Here is an 18,463-nt window from a genome sequence, read left to right as displayed (position 1 = left end):
TAACCCTAACCCTAACCCTAACCCTAACCCTAACCCTAACCCTAACCCTAACCCTAACCCTAACCCTAACCCTAACCCTAACCCTAACCCTAACCCTAACCCTAACCCTAACCCTAACCCTAACCCTAACCCTAACCCTAACCCTAAACCCTAACCCTAACCCTAACCCTAACCCTAACCCTAACCCTAACCCTAACCCTAACCCTAACCCTAACCCTAACCCTAACCCTAACCCTAACCCTAACCCTAACCCTAACCCTAACCCTAACCCTAACCCTAACCCTAACCCTAACCCTAACCCTAACCCTAACCCTAACCCTAACCCTAACCCTAACCCTAACCCTAACCCTAACCCTAACCCTAACCCTAACCCTAACCCTAACCCTAACCCTAACCCTAACCCTAACCCTAACCCTAACCCTAACCCTAACCCTAACCCTAACCCTAACCCTAACCCTAACCCTAACCCTAACCCTAACCCTAACCCTAACCCTAACCCTAACCCTAACCCTAACCCTAACCCTAACCCTAACCCTAACCCTAACCCTAACCCTAACCCTAACCCTAAACCCTAACCCTAACCCTAACCCTAACCCTAACCCTAACCCTAACCCTAACCCTAACCCTAACCCTAACCCTAACCCTAACCCTAACCCTAACCCTAACCCTAACCCTAACCCTAACCCTAACCCTAACCCTAACCCTAACCCTAACCCTAACCCTAACCCTAACCCTAACCCTAACCCTAACCCTAACCCTAACCCTAACCCTAACCCTAACCCTAACCCTAACCCTAACCCTAACCCTAACCCTAACCCTAACCCTAACCCTAACCCTAACCCTAACCCTAACCCTAACCCTAACCCTAACCCTAACCCTAACCCTAACCCTAACCCTAACCCTAACCCTAACCCTAACCCTAACCCTAACCCTAACCCTAACCCTAACCCTAACCCTAACCCTAACCCTAACCCTAACCCTAACCCTAAACCCTAACCCTAACCCTAACCCTAACCCTAACCCTAACCCTAACCCTAACCCTAACCCTAAACCCTAACCCTAACCCTAACCCTAACCCTAACCCTAACCCTAACCCTAACCCTAACCCTAACCCTAACCCTAACCCTAACCCTAACCCTAACCCTAACCCTAACCCTAACCCTAACCCTAACCCTAACCCTAACCCTAACCCTAACCCTAACCCTAACCCTAACCCTAACCCTAACCCTAACCCTAACCCTAACCCTAACCCTAACCCTAACCCTAACCCTAAACCCTAACCCTAACCCTAACCCTAACCCTAACCCTAACCCTAACCCTAACCCTAACCCTAAACCCTAACCCTAACCCTAACCCTAACCCTAACCCTAACCCTAACCCTAACCCTAACCCTAACCCTAACCCTAACCCTAACCCTAACCCTAACCCTAACCCTAACCCTAACCCTAACCCTAACCCTAACCCTAACCCTAACCCTAACCCTAACCCTAACCCTAACCCTAACCCTAAACCCTAACCCTAACCCTAACCCTAACCCTAACCCTAACCCTAACCCTAACCCTAACCCTAACCCTAACCCTAACCCTAACCCTAACCCTAACCCTAACCCTAACCCTAACCTCTCACGGCTCCTGACGTCTTTCCCCTCTAGGACGTGACGCCCCCTCTCACTGATCACTGAGGTCGGCCTCTCTAGGACCTGACACCGCCTCTCACGGTTCCGTGACGTCTTTCCTCTCTAGGACCGGACGCCGCCTCTCACTGATCCCTGACGCCTTTCCTCTCTAGGACCGGACGCCGCCTCTCACTGCTCCCTGACGTCGTTCCCCTCTAGGACGTGACGTCTTTCCTCTCTAGGACCGGACGCCGCCTCTCACTGATCCCTGACGCCTTTCCTCTCTAGGACGTGACGCCGCCTCTCACTGTTCCCTGACGTCTTTCCTCTCTAGGACCTGACGCCGCCTCTCACTGTTCCCTGACGGCTTTCCTCTCTAGGACCGGACGCCGCCTCTCACGGATCGCTGACGTCTTTCCTCTCTAGGACCTGACGCCGCCTCTCACTGTTCCCTGACGTCTTTCCTCTCTAGGACCTGACATGGCCTTTCACTGTTCCCTGACGTCTTTCCCCTCTAGGAGTGACGCCGCCTCTCACTGCTCCCTGACGTAACCGTAATGGTAAACCCTAACCCTAACCCCAATCCTAACCATAAACCTAATCCTAACCCTAAACCTAAAGCCTAAGCCTAAACCAAAGCCTAACTCTAACCCCAAACCCTAAATCCTAACCCCTAAAACCCAATCCTAACCCTAACCCTAAAGCCTAAGCATAAACCTAATCCTAAACCCTAAAGCCTTAAGCCTAAAACAAAGCCTAACCCTAAATCCTAACCCCTAAAACCCAGCCCTAACCCTAAAGCCTAAGCGTAAACCTAACTCATAACCCTAAACCCTAAAACCTAACCCCAAACTCCTAAACCCTAAATCCTAACCCTAACACATCTAATCCTAACTCATCTAACCCTAACCTTAACCATAACCCTAAATCCTAACTGTAACCCAAACCCTAACCCCTAACCCTAACCCTAACCCTAACCCTAACCCTAACCCTAAACCCTACCCCTAACCCCACCCCACCAACCCTAACCCCAACCCCTCATCCCTAACCCCTCATCCCTCACTAATTTATTACATTTTCTGTTGTTTTTTAGATGCATAAAAATGCAATTGACTGTTTTCCAATAATGATATCATGTCTGCTATTACAGATAATGTTGTAAAGTAAAGTGAAAGTCCTAATCACTCAGTTTTGTCCGATTCTTTGCGAACCCATGGACTGTAGCCCACCAGGCTCCTCTATCCTTGGAATTCTCCAGGCAATTATACTGGAGTGGGTTGCCATTCCCTTCTCCAGGGAATCCTCCCCACCCAGGGATTGAACCCAGGTCTCCTGCATTTCCAGCGGATTCTTTACCATCTGAGCCACCAGCCAAGCCCCCAAGCTTTTTATCAACCAATTTAATCCTCTTTAACAACTCGATGAGGGGAAGACCTGTTACAATAATCTCACTTTACTTAGGTATTCAAACCACTGCATCCATTTGGCCACCAGCATTTGCAGTAAAGCCAGGGCGGGTGGAAGTGAGGAGAGAGAAGTGCAGCGGTTGCAGCTCTTACGGAGAAGAGAACCTGCCACGGAAGGAGATGCTGTGGTTTCCTGGTGCCTGAAGAAGAGGAAAGGGCGGTCTGCACAAAATTTTGGCTCCATTCTGCAGCACCGCGAGTTCCTGACCACGGCCGTGGCCCCAGCTGCCTCCGTGCCCTCCTCATTGACCTCTACGAAGCACTTGTGTGCGACCTTGGACATGGGCAGGTTCTTAGCTGACATTCCGGAAAAGTCTGCCTTGGCTTCCTCGAAAGCATCAGCCATTCCTAAACTTCGAAGACAAGCCTCCACGTCATAATGCCTCCAGCTTTAATCTGGGAAGAAACACTTGAACTTTGTCCTCAGTCAACCTTCCTGAACCTGTCCAGGCTCTGAACTTCTCATAGGTAAGTGTTTTTCCACCTGAAATAATGAAGACTTGAGTTTTAAAAGCTACCATAGCCTGGAAGTCACCCACCTACCGGCTCATTAACTCCTCCCCCTCATGACCTGTGACTAGATGCTGAGTTCTGTTCCAAGATAATCTACAGGGTATTTCCTCTAATAAACACACCAAGATTTTCCCTCTATTTCTTGCATTTTTCCTGTTTTATGGATACAAGAGAACAATAGCTAGGAAACACCTGAGACAAGCGTAGGGTTTTATTTTTAACTATCTGTACCAAATTCATCTCAAGTTGGTTTTTTAGTTTAGGAAATTCTCACAACCAATTTCTTGTATTTATGCAGATGATACCACTTTAATGGCAGAAAGTGAAGAAGAACTAAAGAGCCTCTTGATGAAGGTGAAAGAGGAAAGTGAAAAAGCTGGCTTAAAACATTCAAAATACTAAGATCATGGCATCCAGTCCGATCACTTCATAGCAAATAGATGGGGAAAATGTGGAAACAGCGTCAGATTTCATTTTATTGGGCTCCAAAATCAATGCAGATGGTGACTGCAATCACGAAATTAGAAGTCTGATCCTTGGAAGAATAGCTATGTCAAACCTAGACAGTGTTTTAAAAAGCACAGACATCACTTTGCCGACAAAGGTTCATATAGTCAAAGCTATGGTTTTTCCAGTAGTCATGTATGGATGTGAGAGTTGCACCATAATGCAGGCTGAGCACCAAAGAATTGATGCTTTCAAACTGTGGTGCTGGAGAAGAGTCTTGAGAGTCCCTTGGACAGCAAGGAGATCAAACCAGTCCATCCTAAAGGAAATCATTCCTGAATATTCATTGGAAGGACTGATGCTGAAGCTGAAAGTCCAATACTTTGGCCACCTGATGCGAAGAACTGACTCACTGGAAATGACCCTGATCCTGGAAAAAAATGAGCGCAAGAGGAGAAGGGGGTGACAGAGGATAAGATGGTTGGATGGCATCACTGACTCAATGGACATGAGTCTGAGCAATCTCAAAGAGATAGTGAAGGACAGGGAAGCCTGGCATGCTGCAGTTCTTGGGGTTGCAAGAGTCATACATGACTTAGCGACTGAGCAACAACAGCAAATGCAATACCCAGTACCATGAGTTTGAGAAACTGTTCGACCAAAGGGTGAAAATCATGGTTCAGAACTCTGCTGGATGAAAGAGGGACAACTCAGGGATTCTGGGGAAGGGAGAGCAGGAATAGGAAATTCCACAGGACTGCTGCTTCTGGCATCCTCGTTTGTCCTCTGCCTGTTCTGGGGGGAGCTTCAAACCCTCCCAGACCAAGCACTCATTCTGCTTATCCACAAGCAAAAAAATATAGGAGGAGCATCTTCCTTCTACCAGCAGAAGTCCAGGTGAGAGTGCCTCTCCAGTGACAGATGTTTGGATGTCAGTTCTGTTCCTAGACTCTCCTCATTTTCTTTTCTGGGGGGTGGGTGAGGGGCTTTTTAAAAAACTGAAATATATGTGATATACAACATTGCGTAAATTTGACACGTACATGTTAGTTTCATGCATTTATATATTGAAACATATTTGCCATTATAGCAAAATTAATACCTCTATTATATAACTATCATTTATTTTTTTATTAATTTGTTTATTTTTAAATGGAGAATAATTGCCTTACAATCAATGCCTTTCTGCCAATCATCAACATCAATCAGCCATAGGTGTATGTGTGTGTGTATATATCTCCTCTCCCTGCTGAACCTCCCCCCTCTCAATCCTGTCCCAGCCCTGTAGGCTGTCACAGAGCGCCGGGTCAGAGCTCCCTGCAGTACAGAGCGGGTTCCCACCTGCTTTACCTGTGGTCGTGTGTATGTTTCCAGGCTTCTCTCTCAGTTCATCCCACCCTCTCCTACCCCCGCCGTGTCCACAGGTCTGCTCTCTATGGCTGCATCTAATTTTTCTAAAGTTGCCGTGACAGATCTCTTCCTTGACTTATGCCAGGAGTTTCCTGATTCCATAGAGAAGCCAAGGAAATCAGGCAGGCCCTACCCTCACAAGGGTGGGCCGGCACGCACAGGTGTGCTGGAGCTAGCTTGTACCTTCTGCAAAAGTCAATCGTTAAGCCCTTAGGAGCCTAAACTCACCCATGGTACAGGTATTTACAGCACAGGAATCAGCAAATGTTAATAGGAGGGCTTCCGCCACCCCCCAGGAGCCAGATAACCAGCACACTGTCGCTCCTGCACCTCCCACCCTATAAATTTACTTTCTCCCAACCTGAACCCTTCTTTTCCTGTCATGGGAAAATGTCCTTTTCCTCCTAAGAAAAATTCCTCACCTGTACTTTAGACTCTTACTCCTCAAAACTTGTCTATGACCAACAGCATCTGCATCACTTGGAATCTTGTCAGAAATGCAAAATCTCAGGCCATAATCCTGAATCAGAATCTGCATTTTAACAAGATCCCATTAGATTAATAAGCACATTAATGTTTGAGGAACACTGCTCAGAGCCATCTGTATCTTTTTCCTGTTCTTTTGTTCAGTAATTACTGGGCTCTCAACTAGCCTCTCCCTTCAGAATAAATAATAACGTTCTTATTTTTGGAACTCTCTTCTAGGCTTCATCAGAATGTTTACACCAGCAATTCCACTCCTAGATGTACACTCAGTGGAGATGCATACACATGTTCACCAAAAGTCATGCAGTGGTGTTCATTTAGCACCCATTAGAACAACCCTCTGGAGAAAGAAATGGCAACCCACTCCAGAATCCCATGGACTGAGGAGCTGGGCAGGCTACAGCCCATGGGGTCGGAAAGAGTTGGACATGACAGAGCGACTCTCACTCACTTGCTTAGCACAAACCTAAATTGGAAATGCCTCAAATGCAATCCAGTGGCTGGACTTTTAAAAATTAGCTCAGGCTACTTAGGGCTGCCAGGGGGAAGGACTGGGGGAACGGATAGTCAGGGAGATTGGGATGGACATATACACACTGCTTATTTTAAATAGATAGCCAGCAAGGGCCTATTGTAGAGCACAGGAAACTCTGTACAATGGTATGTGGCAGCTGGGTGGAGGGGAGATTGGGGGAGAATGGATGCATGTGTGTGTATATATATAGCTGAGTCCCTTCACTGTTCACCTAAAATTATCACAGCATTGTTACTCAGCTATATCCCCATACAGAATAAAAAGTTTAAAAAGAACGTGCTCAGGCTGGATCCACAGACACTGACTCAACGTCAAGGGCTCACCGCAGCAAGACCCGTGTCCTCATCTGGCAGAAGGACATGCATGCTCAGCTCGGCCCCCGCACAGGGCAGCTCCAGGACCTGGGCACACCTCCTCCACATGCCCCATTCTAAATGTGGCTTGAACATCATCCACACTATCTTCTTCTCCTGATAAAAGTATGAAATAAAAATCAAATCACATGTCTAATTCACAGAACCCTTGTTCTTGTTGGTCAGTCACTAAGTCATGTCCAACTCTTTCCAACCCCATGGACTGTAGCCTGCCAGGCTCCTCTGTCCGTGGGATTCTCCAGGCAAGAATACTGGAGTGGGTTGCCATTCCCTTCTCTAAGAGATATTCCTGAATCAGAGGTCAATCCCATGTCTCCTGCATTGCAGGCAGATTTTTTTACCACTGAGCTACCAGGGAAGCCCACGGAACATAACATATAGGTACAAATAATTACTATTTCTATTACTATTATCTATTACTATCAGCATTTACGCTGATTGATGTTAAATCTTCATTAGTATATACTAGTGTTGAGTAATAACATTCCATTGTCCCAGCAGATCAAGTACCGCCATGTGGGAGAGAAAAATCGATAAACAAGAGACACAAAGCTCTCTATATTACTCTCAGAAGAAATTGTGTTTTTTTAAAGATAAATAGAGAACCACTCAAAGGGACCTTTGAATTAAAAAACTATTTCTCAAAGTTAAGAGGAAAAGTAACTAATATTCAAGTCTGCACTGGAAGATTTGTTTAGAAAAGGTATATAGGCCAGAGGGAGTTATAGTTTTACTCTGAAAAGTTGCTCAATGATATAATTGGCTTTATGGCCTTGCTTTTCTTGGAGGGAAAACCTTGATGAGACGTCCAGAGTCCAGACTGCATCAAATATATTCTGGGCTTGTAAATTTTTGTGCAATATGCTATTATCAAATGGAGAGAGGTCAAATTCCAAGCTGAGAATTATTGACGCCAGCCATTATCATATTCAAAAGTAAATGGAGAAAAGCTTTTTAAAGTTAGGCATAGAAGTCTAAAAATCTAACACACAGCATGATGCCTATAGTTAATAATACTGTGGATTAAATAATATAATAATATGACATGCTGGACATTTGCTAAGGGTAGATTTCAGGTGCTGTCATCAAGAAAATATATGGTAACTATGTGAGGGAAAGATATTTTAATTAGCTTCACTGCCGTAATCATTTCACTATACACCTAAAATCCTCATCTTGTACACCTTAAATATGTACAATTTTTATTTTTTAAAAAAGATCCAAAAATAAATAGAAACAAAGCTGTCCTGAACATTTGCTAACACTTTTTTTCTTATATTCCGAATTGTACAGCCATGAATTCTAAGGCAATAAACAGTCATAGTTGTCACTGACAACTGCAAGGAAAAGTATAAATATAGTCAGTGATAGGATAATACAAACATAACTCCAAGGCTTATAAGAAATTTTCTTTCAATCCAAATAACATGACCGGAGACAGAAGACTGATTTGACCAAAGACAAAAAGACCAATATAACAATTATTTTACTATTTCTCTTTCCCATTCCAGTAAGAGATATACAGGGGACATGAAATTCATTCAGAAATAAATTAAGAATCAAGACAGTGTGAAATAAATTATTTTTTTGCATTCCTTCACAATCTTTCGCAGCATCTTTCCCAGAGTATTGCTTTACAAAGTAACAATATGTCTGCAAAATGTTTTCCTACCTGGTTAGTCTGGAAGGGCATCCCCCTTGTGCGGTTGGAAATAGACGGCCTTCCCGGGACGAGCTTAGTCAGAGGACGGACGGTCGCAGCCCCCAGTCTCTCTGATATCTTACCTGTAAAGAGTATGAGAGCTACTGGGGGAGAATCAACTTTTCCTTTACAAAAGTTTTCTCAATATTGAGAAAAGGCTGGGGTCCTGCCTTTCTGGCCACCTGAGGACTCAGGGGGATGAGGTTTCACGCTGGGCACACACGCAGTGCAGTGCCTGTCCTCAAACAACAGTCTTGAAGTGGAGACTAACACTAGGTTTAAGCATTTTTCAGAAATCACCATTTCCTAAGCCCAAGAAAAATATCAGATTGGCATTGGGGCTTCCCTGATGGCTCAGACAGTAAAGAGTCTGCCTGCAATGCAGGAGATCCAGGTTCGATCCCTGGGTTGGGAAGATCCCCCGGAGAAGGGAATGGCAACCCACCCCAGTGTTCTTGCCTGGAGAATCCCACGGACAGAGAAGCCTGGCGGGCTACAGTCCATGTCAGAATGGCATTACTGGCCTGAAAACCCAGCAAACACATACACACAGGCCACTGGAAGCAGGGCCATGCTGTGGGGTCACATCCGGGCGGTCTCGGCTGTCTCCCTCATAGCAGCACCTCCCCCGAAAAGACAACCTCTCACCTTCTGTCTTCTCCATCACCCAGTGGTTTAGGTGTTTCCTGTGTTCCTCAGTGCCTTCAGCAAAGGACGGCTCCTCCAGGTCAGCCTGATTGGGCTTCTGGCAGGATTCCTTAAAAGCCTACAAATGAATACCAAGTGCAGCCATATTCTGCTTGGCAAGCTTTCCTCAAAGTGTGAAAACATTTTTTCCTTAACATGTTTCTGGCATAAATGCTTGCACAGGGCGATCTGTACTTTAAGACTCATTTGTGCAATTAATAAAACTATATAGACCACTGGCACTGTGCCAGGTGTGGACACCAGGGTGAAGATAGGACATTGGACCTGAGGTGGCTCACAGTCTACTGAGAAACACACACACAGAAGCTGCAGGCTGTTCTGAGAACATGGGCGGCAGCAGCCATGCATAAAACAGCCCGAAAACGTTCCTGTTAAACATGTGACTCCATGTTGACCTTCTGTTTGATTTTATCTCCTCCACTAGGCGATCTAATCATGTTTTACTCATTTCTGTATCACCAGCACCAACCAGAGTGTCTGAAACATCCTCATGGAATGGTTGGGAGGCTTGAACTAGGCTATCAAAAAGGCTTGTAGGTCTTCCAGGAGTAGAATCTGTGTGTGTGTGTGTGTGTGTGTGTGTGTGTATGTGTGTGTGCGCATGTGCATGTGTGTGTATGTCTGTCTGTGTGCATGTGTGTGCGCGAGTAGGGAATTAGGGGAAAAAGTAACAAGGGATGAGTCATGAAATGTAAGTGGGGTCAAATCAGGAAGCGTATATATAACACATTAAAATTCACAGATAACTCACCTCATAAAAATTTGTTTTCTGATATCACGTGCCTGGCAACTGGCTCCCATCCCCCACCCAGCTCCTGCCCTCAAACATTATCGCTTCCACAGAGGAAAGAAGATGTAGAGAGCAGAACCCAAGTGACCGTGACAACTGGAGAATGATCCCCTGTGTCCTCAATATTCCCCAATTACAACATTCAAAGATCTGGCTGATATTCAAAAATGAATATCCATTAACCAGAAGATCCCTGGAATCACAAGTACTTATCCTAGAAAACCTAACTAGATGAAGGACTCAGAATCATCTCCAAGGATACTGAAGCCCAAAGCAGGCAATCTGCACCAGGTAGCACCCAACAGCAGCCAGGACAAGGTTATAGTTGCATCTTACAGAATAATCCTTGGAGCTGCCAACTGGTAAGATGGCCAGACTTACCCCGATCATTTAATTAATCTTAAAACAGCATCCCGCTGCTTACCGTCTGGCACAGTCGTTTGGATCTCACTTATTGAATAATGGCAGGCTTTTACTGGACTAGGGAACTTTGGAATTACACACTGCAATGAATAGGAAATACTCAGATACAAAATTTTATTTTTTAGGGACATATTTTAATTTTAAACTATTCTATCAGTAGTATAGAAGGACCAGGCTGGACTTGGAGAGATCAGTTAGAAAACAATTAAAATAACAGTGTAGAAGGTGTGAGAACCCGGACACAGGCAACGACAATGGTGATTCAGAAGAGGGGACGAATTTAAGAGACCTTGCGAGGTCAGCTCCACTGACAGTGCCCAGCAGAGATGAGACGGGGGTTAGGGGTTGTGGTCACTGAGATGGGGATGGGGGAAGGCAGGTGTGGGTGCATGAGCACGGACAAGTTGAAACTGACATCTGGGAGCGTGAGATGTCAGAAACGATCATTTCTAAAGGACACAGTTCAGAGGCAATCATAAAATTCTCAGTTTACAGAAGTATAACTCTAAGCACATTTTTAAGGCAGTACAGCTATTCTTTATTTCTGCTCTTCTGTAATTTCTGTTTTATTTCAGTTTCTTTTTCATCAATGTGGGAGCACTACTTACTGGCAAGAAATCACTCGTCTTTTCCCCAGAGTCTGTTGGCAGGTGGGAGCAGGCTCTGTGGGCCGGGCGTGCTCACTTCCCCGAGGAGTGACTGCAAACTTCAGTGGACACCTCCACCTTCATTCAGACAAAGCGCCCGGCGATAGAAGACAAGAACACCGCCGTATAACATGCCATCTGCTCCCTCAAAGAGCCCTTCCCAAACAAATTTCTGCGCTGAAAATCACAAAGCATCCTATTTTAAAAGAAGTTTGGTTTGACCATCTAGCACAGAGTTACTCAACCTGGAAATACAGACATTTGGGGCCACAAAGCTGGTGTCTCAGCGGTAAAGAATCCGCCTGCCAATGCAGGAGACATAGGAGACGTGGGTTTGATCCCCGGGTCGGGAAGATCCCCTGGAGGAGGAAATGGCAACCCACTCCTGTATTCTTGCCTGGGAAATCCCATGGGCAGAAATCTCAAGGTGGGGTACAGTCCATGGGGTCTCAAGAGTTGGACACCACTCAGCGACTAAACCACCAACACCACTTTGCTCTGAGGCGGTCCTGCTTCTTTCCACTAGATGTCAGCAGCACCTCTCGGGTATGACAACCAACCGTCCAGACCTTGTCAACTGTCCAAGGGGGTGCAAAATCGCCCCCAGGCGGACCGACAGCCCTGCTCTAGCAGGTGTATCTATTCCAGGAAGGCAGCGTGCAATCACTCAGGAGGGAGACTGAACAGAACAGATATATGGAATAACCACTACAATACAGGAATCAGCAGAAATAAACATGGAAATGTTTCGTTAGGAATTCCATACAAGTCTCCAGTCTAGACGGTACTTAAATGTCCAATCAGAATTAAGGCTGTTCCCTTATATCCCAATGATCCCAGCACAAAGCCTCCCTCCTCCAGGGAGCCGAAACAAACAGCCACCAGGGATGCAACTGGGGCTGGGGACAGATTCCGAGGAGGGTCCGTGCACCCTGACATTCATGAGAATGTGATGTGTGAGAGTTTCCTGAGACAGTTTCACCAGGGCATCCACTTCCCTGAAGTAACAGCCGCTGCTTCCTGGCACATGAGTGCGGGCTCAGTCACTTCAGTCGTGTCTGACTCTTTGTGACCCCATGGACTGTAGCCCACCAGGCTCCTTTGTCCAGGCAAGAATACAGGAGTGGATTGCCATTTCCTTCTCCAGGGGATCTTCCCGACCCAGGGACCGAACCCGGTCTTCTGCATCTTCTGAATTGGCAGGCGAGTTCTTTATGCACTGAGCTACTTGGAAAGCCCACTTCATTTGTGTCTAAAGTCATATATAAACCATGTAGATCAATCAGATTTTATATTGATAGATTATATATACATATACACATACACAAACACATATATATTGATGTTTTTGAACTGTGGTGTTGGAGAAGACTCTTGAGAGTCCCTTGGACTGCAAGGAGATCAAATCAGTCAATCCTAAAGGAAATCAGCCCTGAATATTCATTGGAAGGACTGATGCTGAAGTTGAAACTACAATACTTTGGCCACCTGATGTGAAGAACTGACTCACTGGAAAAGACTCTGATGCTGGGAAAGATTGAAGGCGGCAGGAGAAGAGGACAACAGAGGATGAGATGGTCGGATGGCATCACCGACGTGATGGACATGGGTTTGAGTAAACTCCGGGAGTTGGTGATGGACAGAGAGGCCAAGCGGAGAAGGCAATGGCACCCCACTCCAGTACTCTTGCCTGGAAAATCCCATGGACGGAGGAGCCTGGTAGGCTGTAGTCCATGGGGTCGCTAACAGTCAGACATGACTGAGCGACTTCACTTCACTTTTCCTGTTCATGCACTGGAGAAGGAAATGGCAACCCACTCCAGTATTCTTGCCTGGAGAATCCCAGGGATGGCGGAGCCTGGTGGGCTGCCGTCTATGGGGTCGCACAGAGTCGGACACGACTGAAGCGACTTAGCAGCAGCAGCAGCAGAGAGGCCTAGTGTGCTCTAGTCCATGGGATCGCAAAGAGTTGGACACGACTGAGGGACTGAACTGAACTGATATATATGGCTAATCTATATAGAGAGATAGATAGATAGATAAGATTCTATCTAAACAATTCCAGGAGATATAAGTTCCCATTTGTGTTGCACTTTTTCCACTTATGCATAACCTTATACTAGAAACAATGCATTAAACAAAAAGTTCATTTACATGGTTGCATTTCCATTTGAAATATAACATCAGTAAAAGTTTAAAACAGAACAAAGTTGAAATTCTTGGCTTTTTTGTGAAAAGGAGTTGTAATTTCCCTTGCTTATCAAAGATGCAGCAAATAACGCTCAGTGTATCCCATGAACACTAGCAGGAGATTTCGTCTCACACAGTTCTCCTTGCCACTTTCAGGACTGCATTCTCTCCATCCCTTCGGTGCCCCCCATCTCCCGGCCTCACTGGCTTCCATCAGCCAATGTGAGGTAAGAACAGACGAGCTCTATGAGAACACAGAGGAAGCCCACACACCTGGGACATCTGGGCCGCCGTGTTCCCCTCGGCCCCATTAAGACCACGGTCAGGACAGAGGAGAGGCTCAATGGAGAGAAGAACACATGTCGCGAGTGGTGCTCTTCACCCAACATTTTTAATAACTTGATGGCAAAAGTGCCGTTTGCTTCGCAGAGAGCATTCATCGGTGGAGGTCTGTGTCAAAAGCCAAACAGAAGCACATCAACCATGCCCTCCACGAGTCACCTGCTCGTTTGGCCCCGTCTGTGGACACTAGGTGTGGTCAGCAGAGTAGCTGCACCCTCAAACATCCACATCAAATCCCAGAAACCTGTGGGTGAGACTGAATTAAGGATCGTGCGATGGAGAGAGTCACCTGGATCACTGGGTGAGCTCAGTTTTCTTATAAGGACCGCAAGCGACTTCCCTGGTGGTCCAGTGGTTAAGCTCTGCACTCCCAATGCAGGGGGCCAGGTTCGATCCCAGGTCAGAGAACTAGATCCCGAGTGCCAAAACTAAGACTTGGCACAGCCAAATAAATCACTATTAAAAAAAAAAAAATCAAGGCAAGAGGGTCAGAGGCAGAGAAGGAAATATGAAGATAGAAGTAAAGATGAGGATGATGTGGGGGTCACAGACCGAAGAACGCAGGCAGCCTCTCGGAGCTGCAAAATGCAAGGAACTGGACTCTGCCCTAGAGCCTCCGGGGGGCGGGGGGGGGGAAATAGTAGCTCTGCCAACCTCTTACAGACCTCTGACCTCCAGAAGTATAAGATAAATCCCCCTATTACTGATCATTCTCCCTCAATTTGGCGTCTCTGGCATAATCTTGAAGCCATGTTCCCCCCTGGGAACACAGATGGGATATGAAGCTCAGATCTCAAGTCATCAGGTGGACACTTTGAATCAGGCACTCATTATGGATCCAGCCTTGACCTTTCCCCAGCTTAACTAAACTACAGACAAGATTCTTCCCACCTCTAATCCCTCACCTCCGTTTCCTTAAAGAACTTACTTTAGGCAATTGGTCATCTTAAGATTTTTCTTTGCAGCCTCTTGTGGGTTCTGCAGAAGTGGAACCTCTGATGGAGTGGAGGACAGACTGTATTCAGCATCATTTTCTCCTGGGGGCCCTGAATGCCCGCCACCTCCCTGCTCCACCCCCTACATCTAACACATACATACATCCATAAAGGGAATTTGTTCAAAGAGCATTTATGTTGAACTTTCCTTATAAGATTTTGGAGGGGAAAAAAAAGGTTAAAAACAAAGGCCATAATTCCTGACTGGGAGTTCCCACCAGATACACAGGCATAAATGTCCAGTTTCAAGCCGGTCTTGTGCTCTATACCAGGATAAAAAACAAAGTGCTAAGGAAGCCAACAGTAAAGCAGAAAGAATTCTCTGCTGAAGCCCAGGAGAAGAGAAGTAGTAAGCTGGTTCTCAAAGACTGGGCAGGAGCTCTGGAAGGCAGTGTCAGGGCCGGCAGGTGCACAGGATGGAGAGAAAGGGCAGGGTCCGCATGGGGCCCAGGAAGTGGGTGAGCTCAGTTTCCTAGGAGACATGGCGCATGAGACAGGAAGGAGAGGCCCCACACACCAGGTTGAGAGTTTGGAACATGAGCTATGATCTAGGAAGCCAGGCACTGTTTTCAAACAAATGCTTTATATGAGTTTTAGAAAAATATTGTGGTTCATGGTTTGGTGTAGGAAAAAACTGGGAACCCCTGCTACTGACCAGCACCTCCCCAACACAGCGGAAAGGTCTGCACTAGAGAGTGGAAGACGGAACTGCCAGGCTGGGGCGCTGGTCACCCAGGGACAAGGAGGAGGACCGAGTCCCGCGCTGAGGCTCTTAGCTAACCCACCCGAAGGGCGGGACACCAACCACAGGAAGGCCTACGAGTCAGCTTGGAATGGGGGAGGCAGGCGCTACATTCCATCTGAGATGAGTGGAACATACCATGTCAAGGGATCCCGTGACAAAGACAGCCCCGGGGTGTCTGTCAACACAGGGAGGGAACTTGAGATGAGAAGAAGCTCTAGAGCTAGAGACTGGCAGCCCTCAGTCCGCGCCCCCATTCCAGGAACCTCTAGGTGAAGGGGTGACATTAGAACGAACAAGTGGAGGCCTAAGAGGAAAAACAAAAAATCCACCTCATTCTGGGAACTTCCGAAGTTGGCAGGTAGTGAGAGGAAAAGCCAAGAGACTGGGACCCGCAATCCGTCTGGGAGAACCGGACATGGGAGGGACCAGGGATGTGGGGAGGATGCAGGAGGACCGGAAGGTAGCACCCCAGGCTGCAGCGGGCGGGGAGGCAGCTCGGACCTCAAATCCCTCAGCAGAGTTGGTGGGAGCAGGAACCGGGGGGCTGGGGTATCCGGGGCGTGTGGAATCCATTCTGTGGCTGCTGCGGAGGGGAAACGGGGAGGAAGCTGTTTCTTTCACGCAAGTGAGAGGCCTTCGCTGGTAGTTCAGCTGGTAAAGAATCCTCCTGCAATACGGGAGGCGTGGGTTGGGAAGAGCCCAAGATCCCTGGAGGAGGGCACGGCACCCAACTCCAGTATTCCTGCCTGGATTTCACCTGGATCTAACGGACGGAGGAGCCTGGCGGGCTACACACAGCCGATGGGGTCGCAAGGAGTCGGGCTCGACTGAGCGACTAAGCACAGCGGAACAGAGAGAGGAGTCCATGAGTAAGAACAGATGAAAGATGTTCAAGAAAAACAATGGAAGAAATGCAGAAAGAAAGCAGGGAGGGACAGAGGGAAGGAGGAACAGAGAGAAGAATGTGGAGGAACGGGGGGGAGGGGAGAGGGCTGGTCACACCCGATGAGCTGGACGGCAGCGGGGCCGCGCTGGTCTGGAGGTGGCCGGCACCCAGCACCGCCCGGAACTCGCCCAAGGCTCCACTCCCGCCTGCAGCGGGGGCCACACACGCCCACAGACCCCCACCCCCGCCGGGGCTCCCCCGTCCTTCTCCGGGAACCACCTCCCAGGCGGGGCTGCGGCCGCGCCCTCCCTCCCGGCAAATGGCAGCGCAGCGGAGTCGGCCGGCCGGCGTCGCTCCCACTCCCGGGACCAGCCCGTGACCAGGGCGGGTCTCCCAGCCCCTCCCTTGGAGACTCACGTTTGAGGCCAAAACCAAGCGGGCCGGGGTCCCCAGGGTGCGGCGGGGCCGGGGCGACCCCAGCCCCGCGGCCCTCCCGCCCGGACACCTCCGGCGGTCCTTCTGGTCCGGCCTCCCGCCGTCCCTGCATCTCTCCGCCGGAGCTCCAGGCTCGAGGCGGCCGCCGGGGGACCCCGGGGGCTCGGCAGCGCCCCCAGACCGGGTGTCTGGGAGATTCCTGCTGCCCCGGCGGCGGCGGCTCTTCCAGCTCGGTGGATGCTTCGCATCCGCTTTGATTCGGGCCGGGCTTCCGGGGATGACTCAGGACTCCGGGAGACGGCCCGGCTTGTGCAGCGGCTGAACCGTGGGCGCAGGCCGAGCCTCGCGCGTGTCCCCCTACCCCGGCCTGAGAGCGGACGGACTGGCGGCGGAAGCTAGCGCCTGGGCCTCCGAGGGTGTTTGCGGAAGGCCTCGCCAATTAGGGAATGCGTCTGCTTTCCTTGGTTAGTTTGCCGCAGTCTTAGCTTATTTAGTGGGCTTCCCAGGTGGAGCTAGTGGCATAAAGAACCTCCGTGCCAATGCAGGAGACATAAGAGGTGTGGGATCAGTTCCTGGGTTGGGAAGATCCCCTGGAGAAGGAAATGGCAACCACGCCAGTATTCTTGCCTGGGAAATCCCTTGTACAGAGGAACCGGGCGGGCCATGACTGAAGTGATTTCGCACGCACGCACAAGCTTGTTTAATACGCCTTGTTTAGTACGCCTATGGAAGAGCACTTTCAAAATCCAGATTCCAGTCAGTCTAGTTATATTTTTAGCCACTACACGAATGTCTATGTTATTTAACATGTTGTTGTTTAGCTGCTCAGTCCTGTCCGACTCTTTGTGACCCCTTGGACTGTAACCCTCCAGGCTTCTCTGTCCATGGGATTCTCCAGGCAAGAATACAGGAGTGGGTTGCCATTTCCTTCTCCAGGGGATCTTCCAGACCCAGGGATTGAACTTGCGTCTCCTGCACTGGCTTTCAGATTCTTTACCACCAGAGCCACCAGGGAAACCCATATGCTCTTTAATTACTATACTGCTTTCCTTTTTTTTTTTAAATAGTTTTGTTTTCCCTGGGGGGAAAAAAGGAGGTTAACCGACCATGATTATTATCTATTGTTCTAAAGTCTGTGATACTTCTAAAAAGGCAGACTATACATTTACATTTGCACTAAGGGAGAAAAACATCATCAGCGAATATTTTAAGCCTCATTATTGAAAAAGTCTGATGAGTGCACACACATACGTGTGTGTCCAGGATGACTGCAGTTTATTTTGCAATCATTCTTTGCACTAGCATCCACTTTGAGTCTATTGTAAGCTCCATGACTCCAAGAGACAGGGGACCAGGGTGTTTGTGTTCAGAAACATAGTCTTCATGCCTTAAGTATCAACTGATACAGCATAGATGTCTAGTAACCATCTTTTAAATGAAGGACTGCCTGAATGCATCTTACTAACCTGCAATTTCTAGTATCATCCTTTTTCCTCTTTGTTTGGAAAATACTGTGTTGAATAGTCTTTGACTGTCAGCTTCTGACAGAGTCACTGTGCTCTTCCTTTATCTTGGCTTGGTTTCCAGGCTCCCTGTTCACTTGTTCACCTACTTTGCTTTTGAGTCCACATGGTACCTAAAACATACGGACTTTTAATTTGGTAGAACACAGACACAGGGATTTCGTTCGTTGTTACTTAGTGTGAGGTGCTATGGGTAGAGGCAAAATGTTTCATGATGATGTGATAAAATGT

General features: G+C 47.8%; 1 protein-coding gene, 1 long non-coding RNA gene and 1 pseudogene across 4 annotated transcripts; 1 reads left to right on the top strand and 2 right to left on the bottom strand.

Annotated features, from left to right (window-relative positions):
* The first annotated feature begins 1,799 nt into the window (after positions 1-1,799).
* On the top strand, positions 1,800-8,098 carry LOC145534315 (uncharacterized). Of its 2 annotated transcripts, none has more exons than XR_014074458.1 (4): positions 1,800-1,822; positions 2,709-3,549; positions 3,893-4,938; positions 6,157-8,098. It is a non-coding gene; the product is annotated as an uncharacterized LOC145534315 (long non-coding RNA). The 2 variants fall into 2 exon arrangements; XR_014074457.1 differs by lacking the exon at positions 1,800-1,822 and adding an exon at positions 2,144-2,175.
* On the bottom strand, positions 3,001-13,813 carry LOC145534314 (serpin B8-like; annotated as a pseudogene). The gene is made up of 6 exons (XR_014074456.1): positions 13,581-13,813; positions 11,078-11,214; positions 9,197-9,314; positions 8,519-8,631; positions 6,783-6,942; positions 3,001-3,565 (listed from the first exon to the last, which is right to left on the bottom strand). The product of XR_014074456.1 is annotated as a serpin B8-like (transcript).
* A 1,394-nt stretch (positions 13,814-15,207) lies between these two features.
* LOC145534266 (uncharacterized) lies at positions 15,208-18,194 on the bottom strand. Its single transcript, XM_081561584.1, has 5 exons — positions 18,176-18,194; positions 17,879-17,885; positions 16,692-17,140; positions 15,890-15,971; positions 15,208-15,692 (listed from the first exon to the last, which is right to left on the bottom strand). Exons 1-5 carry the CDS (start codon positions 18,192-18,194, stop codon positions 15,626-15,628), a joined length of 624 nt encoding a protein of 207 aa, XP_081417710.1. The 3' UTR covers positions 15,208-15,625.
* Positions 18,195-18,463: the final 269 nt, after the last annotated feature.

Source organism: Giraffa tippelskirchi, chromosome 14 (assembly GCF_054371585.1).
Source record: "Giraffa tippelskirchi isolate mGirTip1 chromosome 14, T2T-mGirTip1v1.2.pri, whole genome shotgun sequence".
Classification (NCBI taxonomy): Eukaryota; Metazoa; Chordata; class Mammalia; order Artiodactyla; family Giraffidae; genus Giraffa; species Giraffa tippelskirchi.
This window is presented reverse-complemented; position numbering and strand designations above follow the sequence as displayed.